At 35.8% G+C, this 22,051-nt stretch overlaps 1 protein-coding gene across 1 annotated transcript in view; it reads left to right on the top strand.

The window, feature by feature from the left end:
* The window catches only part of FHIP2A (FHF complex subunit HOOK interacting protein 2A), a 33,495-nt gene extending 11,778 nt beyond the window's left edge, over positions 1–21,717 (top strand). Inside the window, exons 4-17 of the mRNA XM_057735436.1 lie at positions 1,934–2,038; positions 2,461–2,583; positions 6,381–6,674; positions 6,851–7,047; positions 8,135–8,249; positions 8,829–8,905; positions 8,991–9,183; positions 9,368–9,537; positions 9,917–10,060; positions 10,937–11,027; positions 13,105–13,248; positions 17,765–17,905; positions 18,251–18,354; positions 18,452–21,717. Of these exons, the coding sequence (XP_057591419.1) occupies positions 1,934–2,038; positions 2,461–2,583; positions 6,381–6,674; positions 6,851–7,047; positions 8,135–8,249; positions 8,829–8,905; positions 8,991–9,183; positions 9,368–9,537; positions 9,917–10,060; positions 10,937–11,027; positions 13,105–13,248; positions 17,765–17,905; positions 18,251–18,354; positions 18,452–18,557 (2,004 nt within the window). The 3' untranslated portion in view covers positions 18,558–21,717. The remainder of the gene's footprint in view (positions 1–1,933; positions 2,039–2,460; positions 2,584–6,380; positions 6,675–6,850; positions 7,048–8,134; positions 8,250–8,828; positions 8,906–8,990; positions 9,184–9,367; positions 9,538–9,916; positions 10,061–10,936; positions 11,028–13,104; positions 13,249–17,764; positions 17,906–18,250; positions 18,355–18,451) is intronic.
* The last annotated feature ends 334 nt before the right edge of the window (positions 21,718–22,051 follow it).

Raw genomic sequence — 22,051 nt, 5'->3', positions numbered from 1 at the left:
ATGTACGTATTAAGTATGGCAGGATTCAAGTCAGTATGTGAAAAAAAAAAAAAAAGAAAATTGTATGGCCTGTATGAATATGACTTTCCATAGGGATAGCAAAGTTCCCAAATGCTCTAGACAACAACTGGTACTTAGGCTGCTTAGAATTACAGTGTAAACATTGGTGAAAATAAACTCAAGTGCAAATGCTCAAAAGAAATGAGAAGGAACCCAGTGAAAATTGGTTTACAAAAAATAGGAATTATTTTTCATAATCCTGAAAGATGTCACTGATTATTCTGACATTTACTCTACTGATGAGTGGAGCTAGTTCAAGTAAGTCTCCTTGGTTAATCTTCCTCCTCTTTTAAAAACGAGGAAGTGATCACCAAGGGGCCTTCCCCAGCTCTAAAAATCTGTGATTCTATTCCGTGAATTTCTGTAATATATGTGAAAATCAAACTATGAAACCCCCAAACTCATATACATGTTTAAACACCAAATAGAATTATGAGTAGTATTGAAGACAATTTCCTTTCAACTAAGTCTGTAATACTCCAATACATTTTTAGGTTAAATTCATTCAGTTTATATTTTCTAGGCAACGTATCTGCTCCCTAATATCCTCCAATTCATTCCTCTCCTCCCTTATTTCCTGTCCTGTGGAGAGAGGGATTGTGCAACATCATATTGAACAAACGTTAATCAATTTTTGAGCAAGTGTTAGTAATTATACTGCTAGGATATTGGTGATCATAAAGACTGTGTTTTATCTGAATAATTGAAGGCATTTGCTATCTTAAAATATTATTGTGCTTAAGATTATAGCTTATGCTATTTCCAGATAGCATGTCTATGATGATGTTTTGGAAATACTTATTTTGTGACTATATTTTAAATCTGAGGCAGTAGAAGCAGGTTAATTATAGAACATATAATCTTGTTAACTCATACTCAGTCTACAACATGAGTAATCATCAGGTTTACCTACTTTTCAGCAAATATTTCAAACAATTGTCATGTTATCAAAATTTATTTGTTAAATATTCACTGCCTGTAATAATCATAATGTAAATAATTTTGCAACTAATTTAGAACAGCGTTGTTAGCATAAATCATAGCAGTTTACACATAGGGTTCCTTTTTTTACATATGTGTTAGAAGGCTTTATTTACTCCTACCTATATATGATGGAAGGTTATTGATTACCTGTCATTAGTGTAAGTGGTAAGATTCTGCCTTTGCTCTGGTGGGGGAGTTGCCTGTTACCCTGGCATTTAGACTATAAACAGGTTGGCATGGCCTGAGCCAAGAGCCAGACTCCAATCTCCACGGCACATTGTCCCCATGCTCTTTGTAATTATATCAGCCTATAGTCTCATACACTCTATTATAGTCCCAGATGTAACTTTCTTTTTTCTTTTTTTAACATCAATTGTTGTTATTTTTTATTTATTTATTTTTAAGCTCTTTATTGGAATATAATTGCTTTACATTCTTGTACCAGCTTATGAGGTACACCAAAGTGAATCAGCTGTATTTATACACATATCCCCATATGCCCTCCCTCTCGCGACTCCCCCCCACCCTCCCCGTCCTGGCCCTGTAAGGCATCACCCATCATCAAGTTGATATCCCTTTGTTATACAGCAACTTCCTACTAGCTATCTGTTTTACAGTTGGTAGTATATATATGTCTGTGCTACTCTCTCACTTCGTCCCAGCGTCCCCTTCGCCCCCCGCCCCCCCAACCCCGTTATAGAATACCAATCAGTAATAATTTGATGGAGAATTTTATTCTGATAAAGTCATTAACTGGTTAATCGCATTGATTTTTGAAGGTGGAATATATTCACATACATTGTCTCTCCTGTTTTTTAAGCTCTTGAGTAAATATGTTTGCGTTGTCTGTTTTTTTTTTTCGTTTGCTTTGCTTTTTTCCTGTATCCAGTGTCCTCCAGGAATGAAACAGCAGGTTCTGGTGTTCTATACCAAACTTTTGGGGAAAATCCGGCAGCCGCTACTTCCACACATTAACGTGCATAGGCCAGTGCAGGTATTTTGTTCCCTTTACATAAAATTATTTGGTTTGCTTCTTTTCATATGGAAATAATTTTATATGATTTTTCTAAAATAATATGCGAATTAGCAAATGAGCTTTCTTATGCATGACGTATTAAATGCATTTCATGTCTTTATATTTCTCTTTTAAAATATACATTATTTTACCATTTGCTTATCTCCACAACATACCAGGGAGAGTTTATTATATTACCTCATTAATTTTTAGAGTAACATTTGAAAAACTTATTACTAGCAAATTAATTTTGATATAGGTGATTGTAAATAGTGTTCTAAGAAATGCAAGGTATTTGCATTATTTGAAAATTTTAAATATCCTGAAGGTAAATGAATGGCTGTTTATGTGTTTATAAAAAGTAACCTAAGTTTAAAAATTTGTTTTAAATTTTTTGACAGAAATTAATTCGACTATGTGGTGAAGTCCTTGCAACGCCAACAGAAAATGAAGAAATTCAGTTTCTCTGCATCGTGTGTGCAAAGCTGAAGCAAGATCCCTACTTGGTTAATTTTTTTCTGGAGGTATGGTATACTCCTTGTCAACCTTGAAAGTATGTATGCATTAAAATTATTAAGAGAATTGAGTTGTGTGAATAATATTAGAAAGAATTACATTTTTTGGGTATCATAGCTTGTTTTACTTCCCAGAATCACTTTCATTTAAGAGCACTGTTTTATTTTAACCTGAAATCTCCTGAAGAAAACGATTCTCAAAGAACATGATTGAGCCAGACATACAGGGTAATACAGGGGCTGGACAAATACAAAGCCGAGGCTTAGAAAGACTACAGCTTGAAGGGCAAATCAGGGAGAGAAGTCACGGGAGTTTATGAGCTATCATATTTTCAGCCAGGCTTGCTCAAGTGTGGAATGTGGGTAACCTGACCTGGGGTAAGGATGGTGCGTGCAGATTTGGACAAGATGTGAAGCGTCACGAGTTACCTCCCACCCTCGTGTAGCAGCTGGAATCACTCTAGTATCTTGTACTATCTTTTCATAGCCATAGTCATCGAATCATAGTTTACTTAAATCAATACTTGAATTTTATTTCCAGTTTCAAATTAGAAAATAACTTTTATGTATTTCCTGCTTTCATTTACTTTTTTTTCAGTAGGGAAGTCATTTAGGAATATATTAGAAAAAAATGGGATTTTTTTGTTTATTTAGTTAAAGAAAAGTTTTTTCTTCTCTTTTTTTTGATTGAGGTATAAGTTACACATAGTACAATTCAGTCTTTCTGATCCATCATTTTTGAGTTTGACAAACACAGTTATGTAACCACCAACACAATCAAGATATGCAGCAGCTCTGTCACCATACTATATGTCCCTTCCTGGTCATCCTGTTTCCACCTCTGCCCCAAGTAATCATTGATCTGTTTCCTGTCCCAAGTTTTCTCTTTTCCAGAAAGTCATAAAAATATAGTCAGCCTTCTGAGTTTGCCTTTTTTTACTTCACATAATGCATTTGAGAGTCATCCATGAGTTTGGTCCTTTACGTTGCTGAGTAGTATTCCACTGTATGGATGTACCACAGTTGTTTATCCATTCACCAATTGAGGAACTTATGGGTTGTCTTCACTTTGGAGCAGCTATGAATGAGGCCACTGTGCACATTCACAGATTTTTGTATGGATTTAGATTTTCATTTCACTTGGGTAAATACCTCAGAGTAGGATTTCTGTGTCACATAGTAAGTATTTGCAAAACTCTTCCCAAGTGAGTTTATCATTTTGCATCCTGTGGACAATGTATGAGAGTTCTGTTGTTCCATGTCCTTGTCAGAGCTGGTGTTATCAAGTTTTTTTGTTTTGTTTTTAAAACTTCTAGCCATTCAGATAGATGGGTTCATTTTTTATTTCACTTTACTGAATAAATAATTCAGGATCTTATTCTGCACCCTTACTGGAGGTAGGTAAGCAACCGAGCTGCAGAATTGCATGAATTTAAGTTTCTGGGCTAGTGTTAAGGACTATGAATGCCTGATTTTCATGCTATGCATCATATTTTGAAAGTTTGCTTCAACATGGCTGGAATAGCCTTATGATATAAATGTATCAAATATCTCCATTTGGTTAAGTGTGAGATTTTTCTTCTCAGAGTTCATTTTTACTAAAGTTTTTTTAGATACCTAAGTTACTTTAGATGCAATAGATTTTTTTTTCCAAGCTTAAGCTTTAAGGAGTTTTTCTCAGACTCTCCAGAACTTGTTTCAGAAGTACACAGCCATAGATCAGAAGGAGAGAAAATCTGCAAGCATGTGTATGCCTGCCTGTTTTCAGAGAAACATTTACATTTAAACCTCAATACAAAGAACACCTTTCTGAATCAGTGTCATGTCTGCTGTAATGCAGCATTTTTATAGCACACACTTCTCCAAAGCCTGAGATGGTAGGTATCTCCATTTTTTGAACTGATCGGACTATTCATACTCTTTTAATGTCAGTTATTACAGTCTCCCTAGCATTAGAGCTATTTTATGCATTTTATTTTCTCTTCCTGGTAAGTAAGCTCCTTGAGGACAAGGACCCTATCTTGTTAATCTTTACGTCCCCACAGCCTCTCTGGTATCTAGCGCAATGCATAATAACTGTTTAATAAATACATACTGAATAAATGAACTTTTAGAGAAATGCAGCTTTATCACTGGTACATAATAAATAGTAATAAAAGTACTTTGCAGTTCTTGAGCGTGTATCCCCTGAAATCTAATCTGTCTGTTCATTTATATCAGCCAGTTGATGCATCTGCTGTGAGTTAAGTGCAGATGGTAGGTCAGTTAGAAACAGTCTTTGACCTAAAGGAGTTGGTAGTCTGGTGATGAGGGTGTTCAGATACTATAATCTAAGGTAGAGTAGGGTGAGTATCATAAGAAAGATACAAAGTAAATGCCCCCTAAGTGTTCATGGGATGAAGAGATAACATCAGCCCTGGTCATTAGGAAAGGCGGCATGGAAGAGGTTGTCTTTGAGACGAGCCTTGACAGATGTTTAGGTAAAAATGGGTGAGCATAAGTAAGGGAGTGAAGATATGAAAGTTTGTGGTGTGTTCACATAGTTTAATTAGGCTACGTGATAAGAACAGGGCCTGGACAGATAGATTGGAATTGTCAAAGGCTTTGAATGGTAGGATGAAGAATTTGTGCTTGCTTGCAGAGCTTTTTTAAAATGCAGATTCCTTGGTTCTACCTGCAGATATTCTCATTCTGCAGGTCTAGGTGCAGAATGAGAATATCTGCATTTTTATCAAGCCCCACAGAAAACCACGAGGCCAACAGTCCTGAGTCATACCTTGAGAAACACTAGTTTAGGGAGTGAGTACTGTTATAAGATTATTCTTCCTCCTGCCGTTCTTATCCAAGATGCCACTCCCAACAATAGTATTAACATTTTAGATGGCATAAAATGTTTTACATTCATAAAGACTACGATATGCAATTGACTTTATAGGAAATTGGGAAGTCGTTTGGAATGTTTAGTTAGTTCCATAGAGTTGTTTTAATATATATGCTCTGAGCTCAATTTCTCAAGAAGATTGGTCTAAACTCTACTTTGAATAGTAATAAAAGCGATGTATAATAACTATGATATAACTTTGGAAGTAGGACTTTGAGTTCATTTAACATTTAATGCATTTCTATGATGGGTGGAACACTGATAGTGAAACACACGTGTGAGTGATTTGATTTTTGCTCTTACGTTTAAGTGGAAAGCAAGATACATTTGCCTGGAAACTAATAATTTGCTTCAGTTTAGATTCTCTTTGTGTTTGGGTGTGTGTGGTGGGGGAAGGGGGTAACAATATTCCAAGCAAATCTTAGTTTTATCCTCAAAACGCTGGTAAGAATGTCCTCACAGTATTGATTTATACTTACAGAGCAGGAGTGTAAGAAAAAAAAAACTTAGAAAAATCATCTTAGAAAACTGATTTTAGAAGAGTCAGTGTTGGGGCTATGTATTTTAATAGCCCAGTGATGAGAAAATAATTAACTGCAATTGAAACTTCCTGAATCTTTTTTTTTTCTCACTAACATCAGTTGTTTTCAGTAGTAGTCAAATAGTTATAGCTAATATTGTTCATTGTTTATAGTCAGCGGAAAACATTTTGTAGATCGTGTTTTGAAGGGTGTCATAAACGCCTGTGTAATTTTAAAATATCTAAAACAGTTTAAGTCTGGGTGTTTTCATCTGTCATAACACTTTTATCCATTGCTACAGTGGCTAGATATTGAATGTTAATTATAGAAAAAGCCTTTAAAATATGATTTCTGTTACATAAGGCTTTTGACGTGTATCTTACAAAACATGTATTCCTTTTCAGAACAAGTTTAAATCATTGGCTTGTAAAGGAGCACCAAATGCAATTTCGGAAGATGTAGTAAAAGGTCAAGATTCCTTGTCAGCAGATCCAGGCCAGCCCTGTCGGCTGGAGGAGCTGCCAGGTGCTTCTGGAGTGGCGCACGCGGAGTTAGAGGATGCGGCTTCTCACCAGGTGGATGAGCTGTCCGCGAGCTTGGACACCCTCAGTGTCGCTGCACTGCCAGGGGCCACAGCTGTTCGTCCAAACCAGGATTACAACTTAGTGAATTCTTTGTTAAATTTGACCAGAAGTCCTGTGAGTCATCTTCTTTATCTTTTCTTCCCCCTAACGTGATCACAGTCATATGCATAGGAAAAAAATTCTATTTTTATTTTGGTGTAAAACATTAAATCTGTTTAAGCTGAATTTTTCCAAACGACCCGACGTACGTCTGATTCCAGCACTGAAGGGGTATGTGTTTCTCCCCTCAGGATGGCCGAATAGCTGTGAAAGCCTGTGAGGGCTTGATGCTGTTGGTGAGTTTGCCGGAGCCAGCGGCTGCCAAGTGCCTCACGCAGAGCACCTGCTTGTGCGAGCTGCTCACAGACAGGCTCGCCTCCCTGTACAAGGCCCTACCTCAGTCAGTGGACCCCTTGGATATTGAGACGGTGGAAGCAATTAACTGGGGGTAAGAGCCGCTCTTGCTGTTTTCCCATAAAAGTCACTTCTTTAACCTACACTTTTAAATCCATTTCCATTTTGCAGTGATAGAAATCTTTAGTTTTTGAAAAGTATAACATTGCTAGTGATCGTTAAACAGGATAGTTTTTGGAGGCTTGTTCTAAAATTTATCAGGAATGAATTGGAGTGGGAATAATCTAGCCGTTATTATAGCTAAGCTACTCCTTCCCTTTGTCTCTTGCAGAGATCAGTTAAGACCCGAGGATCAATAACGTTATCTGACTGTATTCTTTAAAAAACAAAAATTCTGAGAGAAGGACTCTGCTTTTTTGTAAATCAGCTCCAGGGCCCGTGGGGCCGTCTCAGAGTTCATGGCCTGCCCGTGTGGAACCTTGCCTCCTACCTCTTTCTTTGCCTTCTCCCCAACTTTTAGGACTCCTCCCTTGATTCTCATATGAAAATATGATTATTGAAGAACATTTATAAGTTATTAAAAAGTGTAAAGCAGCATAAATAAAATTACCCATGACCCCACCACCTGTAAGCAGTCTGACATTTTGACATCATAACCTGTTACTGTTTCTCTGCACATTTTTAACCCTTCTTTGGTTCTTAGTTTTTTTTTCCCACCCTGTATTCTGTCAACATCCACAGGCCCTACCCACTCGTTAACTTTACTACTGGGTGGTATTTTAAGGCAGGAAGAGAAGCAGACCAGTCATTTCCTCTTGCAGCCCCTCCTTTAAGTTCCTTTCCTTCCATCCTAGTGGCTGAGAGGCGCCTTTTCATTCCTGTTACTTGGTCAAATTTATGGTGGAAATATGAGGCGCTGTCTCCACAGTTTTTCTGCTGCAGCTCCGTTCTGCTTCAGTCTCTCTCTACTTAATGAGCGAAAATTATTCACAACTTTTGTTTACAAGGTTTTCTCCTGTCTTTGCTTTCATGTGTAAAACCCTCTTCTGCTTGTCATCCAGCGTCATCTCTGTAAATGCATCACACTGTGTGTTTATTCACACCTGCATCTCCCCATTTGTACTGATTGGACTAATGCTTTTGGATAACTTTGGACTTTGTATTCCTTCTGTGTCCTATAGCCTAGACTCATATAGTCATAAAGAAGATGCTTCAGCATTTCCAGGAAAACGAGCCTTAATTTCATTTCTCTCCTGGTTCGATTATTGTGATCAACTCATAAAGGAAGCACAAAAGGTTTGAATATTTTTGTGGTTTACTGATAACTTAAAAATGTAAAATAACTACTAGGTGAAATTTGAATCTTCAGTCTATCTCTCTAAATATGTCTTAATTGTCTTAGGATAGCACAGTTAGTAAAATAAATAAAATGAAATAAACCAAAAAAAAGCATATGCATACATGCGTGTGCGTGCATGTATGTGTGTTACAGCTCTGGAGTACATCACAGCTCAAGTTCCGCCCTTACATTTCTTTAAGTGTTAGTACAACCCTCCACAAGGTAATGTTGGCCTACCTCCATTTCTCCTCTTTGGAGAGATGGTAATACAATAAGTGATTGGGATAATATTTTTATTCTCTTTGTCTGTGTTCTTGAAAGTACCCAGTAGCTAACATCTAATCTAGGTTTATATGCCATCAACAAGATGGTCAATAGGCAAGTTTGTTTTCCCACATTAATTTAGATGGAGAGTGCTCGCTTCGGCTGCACATATACTAATTCAGATGGAGAGTGCAGACTGATTTATTGATGTTATAAATTAATCTCTCTTTCCCATTAAAGAAGAAGATAATGATACTTATGCTATGTTCTAGACTGCTGCTGTTGCTCTTGCCAAAGCTGTTCATGAAAGATTTTTTATTGGTGTTATGGAACCTCAATTAATGCAAACGTGAGTGGCCTCTTTACTTTAAAAAAAAAGAAAAAAGCGCCCTGTTTATGTTATTTTTGCCCACTAATTTTGTTTGTTATGCCAGTTCCGAGATGGGTATTCTGACGTCAACTGCTCTGCTTCATCGCATTGTTCGGCAAGTAACCTCTGATATTTTGCTTCAAGAAATGGTGTTTTTCATCCTTGGAGAACAGAGGGAACCAGAAACTCTGGCAGAAATTAGCAGACATCCATTAAGACATAGGTTAATTGAACACTGTGATCACATATCTGATGAGGTAAGCTATGCAAGGATTTAGAATTGGACTTAGGTTCTTTGACATACTGACTTTGATGTACTTGTGATGTTTGAATACAGCTTCTTTTTTATGTGGCTTTTTATTTTGAAAATTGAAAGCATGAAGAAGATAAATAGTTTATTTAAACTATTTTTCAGTTACCCTTTATTATTTTTGGTTTCAGATCAGCATAATGACATTAAGAATGTTTGAACATCTTTTACAAAAACCCAATGAACACATTCTTTACAACTTGGTCCTAAGAAATCTTGAAGAAAGAAATTATACAGAATATAAACCTGTGTGCCCAGAAGATAAAGATGTAGTGGAGAATGGATTGATAGCAGGAGCAGTGTAAGTTTCTATCCAGTTCTGTGAGTTTAGCATTTCATATAGAATTGTGATTTTTTTTCCCCTCTTATTTCTCTTCCTTATTCATAAAAAAATACCTGTAACAGTTTAAAAGTTTTTTAAAAATAAAATTCAGATGTCCTGATATTTTTGTCCCTTTAAATTACAAGTGGCAGTATCTAGTCATTAAACCTAACAAAATCAATAGTATAGCCTTGAGTTTGATATTAGTATAAAATGTTAATTTTTCTGTAAAATATAAACACATTCATTATTTCTTAATTCTTTTATTAGCAAAATTATGTTTTCTAAGAACATAACAATCTTTTGGTTTAGAAAATATAATAAAATGTTTTTTTATACATCATTAAATTAAACTTAGAGATCTGGAAGAAGATCCTTTATTTACTGACATTTCACCAGATAATACTTTGTCAAACCAAGAGTGGCTTAGTTCTTCACCTCCTGCTACTCCAGACCACCCCAAAAATGATGGAAAAACTGAAGTCCATAAAATTGTAAATAGGTGAGTTGCTATATAAATTTGACTTACATCTCTTGTACTTATTTTTATAACATATGATAGCTCTGCTCTTTGACTGTTACAGAGATATGTTATGAACTCAATCTTCCCTTCTTTAAAGATTTTGTCAGCTTTTTGAAATGCTTACGTAGCAGGTGACAGCCTAGGGGCAACAATTGGTACAAAAGAGAAAAGCTCTAGAGTAATCGTGGTTCAATAAATCTTCAGGGTGCTCTACTTTTTTTTTTTTTTTTAATGTAAAATATTTTAAGTAATTCCCAATTGGAACAACACTGAGAATTTCCAGTTTGACAAACTGAAATTACTAGCTGTGTACTCACATGTGCTAAGCAGAGGGTTATTCCTTTTTTTTTTTTTAGTTAGTTTTTTTTAAAGTGCCATTTCCCCGGCAATTTTCTTCTTTTTCTTCCCTTGCAATCGTGTTGCTGATGTGCGTGGTTCTGGGGAGGTGACTTTAGAGAAAACTGCATTTGGTGCAAGATGCACAAATAGGGTGTGTGAAAAGTCTCAGGTTCAGTTCCTTAAAAGCCAGTTTCCCGAGAGTAACAAATGTCTCAGCAATCTGTCATTGTCCTGTAATGTAAAAAGAGTCAAGTCATCTTCTGCTTGATTCTACTTTAAGTGGAATGAGTAATTTTTAAATGAAATCTTTAAAATAAAGACAGAGTATTTAATCAGTGAATTGTAGGACTGATTTAAGGTAAGTACTTAATTAAGAATATACAATTTTACTTTTCAAGTTTTCATTTGCATTAATACTTGGCTAAACTGAAGGTATTGCTAGATATTTTAATACATATTAGAGATACTGAATTGTGAGAGTATTTGTGTTATTGATTATGGCTTTTTTCATTTAAGTTTTCTCTGTCTGGTACCGGATGAAGCAAAATCATCCTACCATGTTGAGGGCACTGGATATGACACCTACCTCCGAGATGCTCATAGGCAGGTAAGTGAAGTAACTAGTTTTTTGACATGAAATCTAGTAAGAATGAACGCACACACACCCCTTATCACATGGCTCACAAGTCGTTTCTCCAAAGGTTTCCTTTCTCTGCAAGACCTGAACTCTACTCTCACCGCTTGAATTTTTTGCCAGTGACCTGACTTTGCATTTCACTGACTGTGTGTCTCTGTCTCAAGATTTCTTTATGCTCCCACCTTCCTCTCTCTCTCTTTCCTCCTTTCTCCTTTTCTTCCCTTTCTTTCTGTCCTTAAAGTTATATCTCCCCCATATCTCTTCGCCTGCGAATCTAAAACATGATTTTTAAATAACTCTACCCACCACCCACCATTGTCCCCAGCCCACAGACTGTATCCTTTCCTCTTCTCCACTGCTGTTCTCACGCATCAGTAATTCACAAGTGCTGGCTCTTCATCCTCTGCATCCTAGCTTTCCACCTCACCGAAACTGCTTTCTCCTCTTAGTTATTAAATTAAACGGTCTTCTCCCGGTCATCTTTCCCCTCTGTAGCATTTGACATTTTTACCAAATTCCAAATTTTGAAATGTCTAAAGTCAGAAAAATATACATTTACTATTCATTTAAATCCTTTGGGTTGAAGTGTGTTCTTATTGATAATTAACTTGCATGTGTTATAGTTAATTCATGATGCTTTAAGTCTGAATGCAAGTCCGCATTACTGTGTGAATAACTAGAGTAATGGGGTAGCAAGTACTTTCATGTAACAATAAAATAGAGGCAATAGAAGTAGTACCAACCTCAGTAGTACTGATTGGATTTTTAAACTGCTTTGATTCTTCCTGTAAACTTTCATTTCCATATTCTGATTACAGTTATGACTGTTTCAGAAATATTCAACGAGACAAAAAATAGAAAAAATTTACACTATTACTTTCTAGCTCAGAATTTCAAAAGTTTTAATATAAAAATGCTTTACTAAATATTGGGATGTGGTTTTATAAAGAAAATTGTCTATTGAAAGACAAAGTTTAAAACGCACAAGATATTGAAGAAGTTGGTTTTTTAATCATTTTAAATATGTTTTTCTTTTAAAAGTTGAAGTTATGCTTTGTGATAAGAATATGTTTTAATCTCAGTTAATTTGTAAACTAGAGGTGTCAAAGTAATTTTGCTTTATTGAATAAGGAGAATCTGAAAAGGGAAAGAATATGGAAGAAAACTATGCTCTAAATTTCTTTTGTTTAAATTCAAGTAAAGTACATATCAGGGAAGACTTTTAAAATTTCTTTTTATTATAAGAGATATTCTTGTGCTTATAAAAATCCATATTGTATATCCTGCTGATAAACTATAGTGAGGACCAGTTTCCACTTATTTCCAATCTGTCACAGACCAATGCTTTTGTAAAATATAATAAAAGTGAAATACTAAAAAGATGAAAAAACACAAAATACTAACCCTGATTATTTTATAGATTGAACAGATGTAAAATGTACTCAGTGAAATCGCAAGAGAAGTTTCTAAACTTGCTCTCAGTTTTTGTACTCGTCTCATTGTGATTGGAATGAACTGTTTTTGGGCCGCACTTGGAACAGCCCTGTTTCCTCCTGTCATAACAGTCATAGCAACATGCCTAGTAAACACATCATAGGAAAGTCAGATTTGCCTTCTCAGACAATGTGCATCTGGTCACCTATTTTATATATTGTATATATTACATGTGACATTTTAGAGTAGATTTAAAAATGTGGCTAAGACTTACTTTGCTTTTTAAATACTCTGATCTGTGATTAGAATACTTAAAGGGCTGAATTCCTCTAGAGGAAAGAGCATAAGCACAGCAGTGAAAGGGGTACTTTGGTAAAGTTAAAATCTGTTTGCTTTCTCATCAGCATGTTGGCACTGGTGGCTGTGACCTTGTGCCTCTCTCTAGTCAGACTGGTGTCCACGTCATCCTTCTCCCCTCCCCATAGCATCTCACCCTTAGCGGACATTTAGCATTCAAGTGGATTTCTAAGCCTATTTGGGGAAATTTTTTCTGTTTAATCTCCATTTGGTTTTGTTCAGTTCTTCTTTAATGATCCAATTACTTTCTCCCTAGTTCCGGGACTACTGTGCTATCTGCTTAAGATGGGAGTGGCCTGGGTCTCCAAAAGCATTGGAAAAGTGCAATTTAGAAGCAGCTTTCTTTGAAGGTCATTTTTTGAAAGTTTTATTTGACAGAATGGGAAGAATTCTTGATCAGGTAATAAGTTTTAAAATATTAATTTTCATATTATTTTGTTACCATTTACCATGAGTTCTGTTCACATCTTAGTTTACATCTTCAGTAGTTTTATTGTTTTCTTTTTCCACTAGATGACTTTTTCATAAAGCTTGATTGCCAGCAACTGGTGGGTTTCTGATGCATTCACTATGTTAAAACTTTTATTTGGCCTGACAGCTGCTACAGAGTTGTATGTTTACTTCTCATTGTAGGTCATCGTCTTAATAACCATAACACCTTTTGGCAGTGACTAGAGTGCTTTCTTAGAAAGCCTTTTAGTTAGTACAGTTAGTACCGCTACATATAGAGTGAAACTTGTTAGGTTTAATTCAGAAGACTTTAAATGTCATTTCGAATCAAATCTTGAACACTCTGGTCTCGCTAAAATTACAGAACAGTATGAGATGAACATGCTGCTTCACTTGTGAATGATGCTCATTTTCATGTGGGGAAATGAAGTAAAAGACACTTAGTTTGCTTATTCCAAGGTAGATAAAAATCACCGTCAGCCAGTATGTTGCTGTGTCTCCCTCATTGACTGTCAGGAGAACTGATTTTGGGATTATAGAATCGCTCTCTCCTTGACATACAAAGTGACAATAGAGCTTTGAAATGTTTTACACACTGGGCTGGACACTTGAAATAAAACAGTCTGGCATTAAACTTGCCTCAGCATGGAAACTGAGTTAGCCAATTTAGAATTAATTTAAAACTGTATGTTAAAGTACTTGTTCTTTTTAGCATTGTAGTTAAATATTTATGTGAGCATAGGGAGTTATAAAAGAAATTTACTCCAAAAGCAGGCTGTCTTCAATAACCAGAAAGCCAAGTAGAGAAATGATAATTAAGAAATATTTCACTGGGTTGGACTTCAGTCAGTACTGTTTCTAATAGTAATCAATAAAGACACAGAGTAAAGTCCTTTTTTTCTTTTAACCTCCTAACAACATGTGCTGAATTTCTAGTGTTTCGTTGTTGATTTGTTAACAGCCACAGTATTTAAATCCAGCTAATGAAGGTATTATGCTGTATATATCATGGCTGTGTGAACCTCCCAGGTAGTAGGGTTCATCAGTGTATTGTGTTTTTGTGCTGATTCTCTAGGCTTAGTTTGAATCTGATTAAACTAACACACAAGAGACATTAACAATCAGTATCAAGTCAGTAATCTTTAGAAATTTTGACTGAAAGCACTAACAAAGAATCTACATTTTAAAAAGTAGTTTCTGAATTGAGTGGAAAGATCCTCTCTGAATCCTCATCACACTTGAGCATTTTCCCTTCAGTCTGTAGCGTGCTGACACGAAAGGACACCTTGGAGGCAGAATATCCTGAAATGCTTAGTTTTTCTCTTTCACCAGATAGCTCTTCCACAGTGCAGAAGCCATTCATACACAGTGTCTCACTCATTCTTCCTGGAACCCTGAATGATAGGCAAGACAGTTTCTTGTACTATTATATAAATGAGGAGTCCTTAGTTTCAGTTCATGGGATTTAGTTAGTGAGCTGTGGAGCCTAGCCTCAAACCTTCTGTCTTTAAAACCCTTGATTTTCCAAGCCTTTTTGGATAAGGACATTATAATCAGATCTCAGAGATAATCATGAGTCCTGGTGTACCTAGCATGCTTGGTTTAATTTCATTTTCTTTCTTTTCTAAATATTTTTGCTGAAGATGATGTTTACTTGTATTTTCTTAGTACATACATACACCTAACAGGATCAGGGTAACCAGGCTGGGATTAAACATTACTATGGATACTTAATAAAGTAGCTAATTCCTGCGTGTATAATTGAGAAGTTATGATATCGGGTATACATGACACTATTGTGTTGTCACAATGTGAATTTTTGAAAAATACTTTATAATGTGTTTAGTAGTAGTGATTTTAAGAAGATAGTAAAACACTAAGGTCCATTGCAGAATGTAAAGAATACTAGGAAAAATGTAGGGAAGCCCAAGTTCTTATCCCTACTCTGACAGTGAAAAATTTGAATTTGGGCAACTGAACTTAGCTGTTTGTCACATATTCTTATTGTTAAAGTGAAGTTGATATTACTTGATTTGCTTGTAAGAATTACATGAAAAAAAGCAATTTAAAATACTTTAAAAATATATAAAATCTTGTTAAATGCAGGTGTTATAAGAAATTTCAGAGATTATCAAGTTGTTGAGATTTTTAAAATTTGACCTAATTCTTATTATTTTGAACATCTGCATATTTGGCCTTTAATAAAAGAGTTGAGACTGAGTTTGCGGGTGACATCAATGTGCTTTTAAGTCAAAGTTTTTGTCCCAAAGTTCAGACCTTGTATTTAGGGTAAGCGCAATCAAAAATGGGCCAAGTCCATTTAACATGTCAGAAAACTCTGGTTAACTTTGATTTCAGGTGAATATTGTATAAAGTACAAATTAGAGGAATTCTAAGTAATAGATACTAACAGTTACTATTAACAACCCCCTAAAAGGCCAGTTTGTAAAGTTATTACCAATGTGAAGTAGAGACCATATCAGAGTATGGTGGAACAGTTTCTATCTAGCTGAAATTTATTTTCATTTTCACATTAAAATATAATCTGGGACTTTCCTGGCCGTCCAATGGTTAAGACTTCAACTTCCAATGCAGGGGCTGTGGGTTCAGTCCCTGGTCAGGGAGCTAAGATCCCACATGCCTGGGGGCCAAAAAACCAAACATAAAACAGAAGCAATATTGTAACCAATTCAATAAAGACTTTAAAAAAGTCTTTGTTAAATATAATCTGAGTCAGCCTTAAGTTTCTTAAACAACCAAAGATACAGATTCTTGTTCAAAAAAAGCTTAAAATCATATAGAGAAAATAACAGAGTTTAAGTGGAAGTATATCATTGTTTAAAGCCAGATTTTGTCAATTTATTTAAGTACCTGTAAATGGCAGCATTTAGTGACCTAGAAATCTGAACTACCTGAAATGAAGTCACATACAATACTGTACTTATGTTGTATTTTAAATGATTTTGTCCACATTTTACCAAATGTATTCTTCTTAAAATTTTTAAAAAATGTTTCCTTTGTCCCTAAAATGCAGTTAATGTGAATTCATTGTTTGTTTTGAATTGAATCTTGGAGGAGGCTATTCTGTTGCAATATTATCAAGTAGGAAAAGATTCCCTTCTAACTCCTTTAATGGGAATCATATCTCCTTTCATTTATCTTGCTTAAGGCTAGATATAAGAATGACTTAGGGGCCATTCTTCTTTCAGAAAATCTGTGTTCATGAATCTAGTAGTAAGCAAAAAAGACTAAAATTGGACTTTAGCACAGGACTTGAGTTTTTGTTCAAATGACAGTATCTGTGATATCTTCTGGCACCCGCTCAATGTTTGTTATCCTTTAAATGTCAGGTGTTCACTTCTTACTTGGTATTCATTATGATCAAGGGCTTAAAAGCTGCTCAGTGAGTGAGGGTGAAACATTCAGGTTCCGTGGTCCTGAATCACTTTTGCCTTCCTCCTGCTGCAGCGTGTTTCTCACTCGTCCAGTCACCTAGGTTCTTGCCAACCCTCTCACTGAAGTCAGTTTTGTTTCAACCACTCAGTTGCCTTTGGCTGCTCAGAAGAAGAAAACTGGAAGGCATGGGAGATTTCTGTTGAAAGTTCTAGGCACAATAATAGCAACTCCTGTTGTACATTGTGCATTTTGCTTTGATTTTGACACATACTCTGTAAAGCACCTCCAGCTGCTTCCTATGAAGCATAAACAGATTAAGTATAAAAAACTAGAATTCAAGTAAAATTCTGATACTACATACAAAAAAGTGTATGAGGAACTATGCACAGATGTACGCAGACGTTGTTCTGGAAGAGTTCATGCTCTTGCACGGTAAAGGAGGTGATCGCCGTCTGTAATCATGGTTTTGAACCTTCTCATTCACTTTTGAGCCATGTGGTAGTTATTTCTGCCCCCAGGTACTTTCATTCTGTTGACAGGGTCCTGTGATGTATATGACTCTGTTGTATACGTGCTCTTGGTAACTGGCAGTAGTTGAATAATTTAAGAGATGAAGATTATCGTTTCTAAAATTAGGCTACTATACAAGATTTTAGTACCTTCCCTTCTGTCTGTGGTCTTATAGTTAATATCTTCTATTGTTTATAAGTAATATTACATATGACTCTTTGGTGGGTTTTGATGACCTCTTGAACTACTTTACTAACTAAAACAACCTGCATAAAACAGAGACATTCTGACTTTGTTATATGTATTTTTTTCTGTATGTTTATGTGCATGCCCTTTTTTTTTTTAAGTTTTAGGACAGTGATATATGTACTTTGACTAAGGTGGTGCAAGCTAGAGCTAATTTAGTTATAGATATTTTCATTGTAGAAGAGCATAGAGGGGGAGGAATGAGATGGTCGATTTTCCTTTCTTAAAGAGACAAATTGAAATGATAAATTAGTGCTCAGGTATATACATTAAACACAGTGTCAAATATCTTTTTGTTTTTTCCTTCTCTGTAGCCATATGATGTCAATTTACAAGTAACGTCGGTGTTATCTAGACTTTCCCTCTTCCCTCATCCACACATACACGAGTATCTTTTGGACCCTTATGTGAACCTTGCTTCTGGCTGTAGATCTCTCTTCTCTGTAATCGTCAGGGTGAGTTAGCATTTTTGTCCTGTTCTCTGGGATTGATAAACCTGACCAGCTAACGTCTTAGTATCATTGTATGTAATTAGTGTCACATAATGAAAAATATTATATATTTACTGTTTAGAGATAATTATTTTACTACAGTATGTGGAGGAAAAAAGATTCATTCTTTTAAATGATATCTATAGCTTTTGTATTTTAAGGAATAGCTATGAGTCCTTTGTCAAAGATTATGTGGATAAGTGAAAAGTGACAGTCTTCATTTAGTAGCAGGAAATAGAGTATTTTTTTATCCTGAAGATCTCCATGGAGCTGTTTAGGAACTGAGCTCCTTTTGTCCCTGTGACATAGGTTGTTGGAGACCTCATGGTTCGAATCCAGCGTATTCAAGACTTTACTCCCAAGCTTCTGTTGGTCAGAAAGCGATTACTTGGTCTGGAACCTGAAGGCCCTGTGTAAGTCAGCGTTTCACATGTTGTTTATCTAAAACTTTTGCCAGAACTTGCTCCGCTAATACCCTGCACTGATTGATGGCCCGCTTTCCCTTCCCAGTATTGACCACATCACGTTGCTGGAGGGTGTGATTGTGCTGGAAGAGTTCTGTAAGGAGCTGGCGGCCATCGCCTTTGTGAAATACCATGCCGCCTCCACACCGTAAACAGCATCTTTCAAGTAACCAAGGGAACAGACCTGTTGTATACATTTCATCAAAAAAGCCTCAATTCCACCCAGCAGGAGAGGATAAAAAGCCTTTTTAAATGAAGCATTGCTGTAAACTGGACAGAACCATTTAGAACCCACTGAGTGGACACTCTCAGTACAATGTTGTGTGATGTTGTTTTCATTGACTTTATCGTAATGGTTCTAGACATAAAGTTGCACGTCGTTGAATCCAGGATACAATCAAAGGAACTTCAGGAAATAAGCGTTTCTAATGCCTGTGTGAAAAGCTGCAAAATTTCTGATGTTGTGACTTTGATGATATTTCTGTTAATTTAATATCATTTTAGGTAGCAAGGCATTTTGTCATTCTCTGGGACTTAAATGCTTATATTCTTTTGGATTAATAAGTAGCAAAAAAAAAAAACCTAATTTTATAACTTTTTAAGGTCAGAATTCTTATCAAACAAAATATTAAAAAACTGTAAATGAGAAAAAAATACAGTTTAGGAACCATCAAATGAATTAATGATAGAAGATAAAAATGTGTAGAGCACCATTAACTTTCTTCAGCTTTTCTAAGAATAGCAATTTAATATGATAAAGAAATTCTTGATTAATATATATATTTTTTAAAGAAACATTCTTTTACTCTCTTGTGCACATAGCCGTGTTAGTGATTGATTTTCATGTGTGGGTCCCCGTTTATTTAAACGTTGTCATTTTTGCAACCACATTGAATTTGTGCTCACCATTGGTAGTGTTTACTAAAACCGTATTTTTTAAGCTAATGGACATGTATTGGGTTGAGACCCTTCCTTCCCCTCTCTCTCCCTCTCTGGAAATTGCTTTATAATACGATTTTCCTGTTGAAATGCATGGTAGTGTGTAGGTGGCAGCAGTCAAAATGCCAGGGGCCTCCTGAATGTTTACATTTTTTTTTTTTTCTTTTTGTTCAGCCTTTTGTTTTAAATCATTCTGAAGAGATTTAAAAACCAGCCAGCCAGCCTGTCCTGTTTACAGATGAACGAACTTGGGTGAATTGGTGTGTGCGTGAATGGGTGTGTGTGTAGGCACGTGTGGTGGGTGTGGGTAGTCGGCAAAGCTGCGCTGTGCACAGCATGCTGGTACTTGAGTCAGAAAATGGTGTTTGCTGATCCGCTTTCTCTTCTTCCTGTAAGTGATACGTATCACTCAAAGATTGCTTTTAAGCTTTCTTGGGTTTTTGTTTTATTTTTTCAGTTGAAATGTTGAGCGGCAGCACTTTCCTCCTTACCTTTTCATTTACTGATATTTGGGGGGCGGACTAGCAAACCTTCCAGCCCAGAAGGAACTGTCGCTGCCCCTTCAAAGAAGTTGTTTTGTGTAGCATGTTTGCGTCTGTACATCGTGTCGCCATGTGCGTAGAAGCGTATTTTACACCGACTGCTGACTTTGTTGTTTTCATCTTTCTGATTTATAGTTAGTTTTTGCTATTTATTAAAAACAAAATGTCGAAAAATTATGAATATTCTTGGCTTTAGAATGCTTCCCACTGTTAAAACAACAACAAAAAAACTAAATTTCTGATTTAATGCAGATCTTTGTTCGCTCACTCTAGGAAATTCATTAAGCAAAACAGTTGAAAAACAGGTGGGAGATCGTTGCTTTGTGCATGACTTTCTTTAAATGATTTTTAACGATGGGAAAGCATTATTATTCTGTTTGCTGTATTTATTGATGAAAGGAACACCGCAATGTCTTCATTTTTAGATGTAGTCATAGTCTACTTTGATGTAGGTGTACTTAAAATAGAGCATTAAGAGATATTAGATATTTCTTAATGTTTTCATAGAGTTCTATAGGTGTAATGGCAATGATGTTACCTCTCAAACCAAATACTATTTTCTCCTTGATTTCGCAGTGGGACCTTTTGGCTAATCCACGAAACCAAGCTCGGAAAAGCTTCAGCTCGTATTTGTGTGTGTGTTTATGCTGCTTCTTAAAAGGGAATTATTTTCCTAAGCTATTGTAATGACTTTCATGTGTAATCAGCTAAAGCTTAAGGTATAATTTGTTTCTCTTCTAAAGTTTCTTTCTTTCTTTCCTTTCTTTTTCTTATTTAGTTCAGACCTAGAGCCAGCACAGATTCTCACAGTGAGTTGGATTTGTTTGTGAAACATTGTCCTACATGACTAGCCATTTTTGTACTGTCTTTCAGAAGCTGTTTCTGTTTCTCATTGTCTGCAGAACAGTGACATGCACTGTGTTGAGTGGGCAGTACCACCCTGGCGATCGATTGCCAAAACAGGTTCCACACTGAACTGTATTTAGCCTTGCTTCACATGGTAGAACTGGGCACACACGTCCTTTTTTTTTTTAACTTTCTCACTAACAGTATAGTCTTTGGGTTTATTATTTTTAGTAATGAGCCACATTCTTTACTTGATAGAACTCAAGATTTGTCCTTAACCAGCCAGTTATCATTGTAGTACTCACATTCTGACTTTGTCATGTTTTCATAATGTATCTGTCTGTGCAATATATAAGCTGTGAGTGGATTCATAGCTTTTTGGTTTAATTGTACATTATTGTGTGTGTACATGTGTATATATACGTGTATATATCTATAAGGACCAAAATCCTTAGCTTGCTTACACTGTTGCTAGTGTAAAGATTATTACACTTAATTTTACGGGGCACAAATCATGGAATTACTTAATAATTCATGGTAACATATTTCCATAAATTATTGCATTAATATACAATTACCACTTAATTATGAAGTTTATAGGTATTGACAGAAGTTACAGTGAAGTGCTAAAAACCACAATTTGTATGGTAATTATGTTTTGGGTTGTACAGTTAATCAAAATATGCATGTCATTGTGACACCTGATGTGTTAAAACATGATAGATAATCATATTTCTGGGCCCTGTAAAATAGTGTTACTATAATACTCTGTTTTGCCTCCTGCCTTGTTTACATTAAACAAAGGATATTTGGTAAATTTTTCTATTGTACATTGTATAGGTTACTGACAGTGTTACCAAGGCCTGGAATTCTTGGGCCATCTATGAAGAAACTCTTCAGATGGTGATTATGTACCTACTATCTCTTCAAAGGAGGTTGTGATCAAGCTCAACTTTTTGTGCTAACAATGCATGCAGGACTAAGAGGGATAATCTAAAAATAAATAATGTAATTTAAACAAAATGTCTTTTGTAGAATTCTAATTGGAAACATTTCATTCACTGATAAATCTAAAACCGTAACTCATAACATACAAAAGGATATGACATATAACAGTCAGCGGTTCCTATAGCACTGATTCCAGAGAGAGAACAGAAAGGAATATGTGATGGTATTTGTGGAGGGGGCTGTATAGCTGGGAAAGTCCCCCTGGGTGAGCCTCATGTATACTGATATTCTCCACCCCACTCCTTAATAATCATTTCCCTAAAGGGAGGAGTGTTTATATAAGTCTTAGAAATATAATTCATCGTAAGCAT

This window comes from Hippopotamus amphibius, chromosome 5 (genome assembly GCF_030028045.1).
Source record: "Hippopotamus amphibius kiboko isolate mHipAmp2 chromosome 5, mHipAmp2.hap2, whole genome shotgun sequence".
Taxonomy (NCBI): domain Eukaryota; kingdom Metazoa; phylum Chordata; class Mammalia; order Artiodactyla; family Hippopotamidae; genus Hippopotamus; species Hippopotamus amphibius.
The sequence above is the reverse complement of the archived record's forward strand: the minus strand, read 5'-3'. Positions and strand labels throughout refer to the sequence as shown.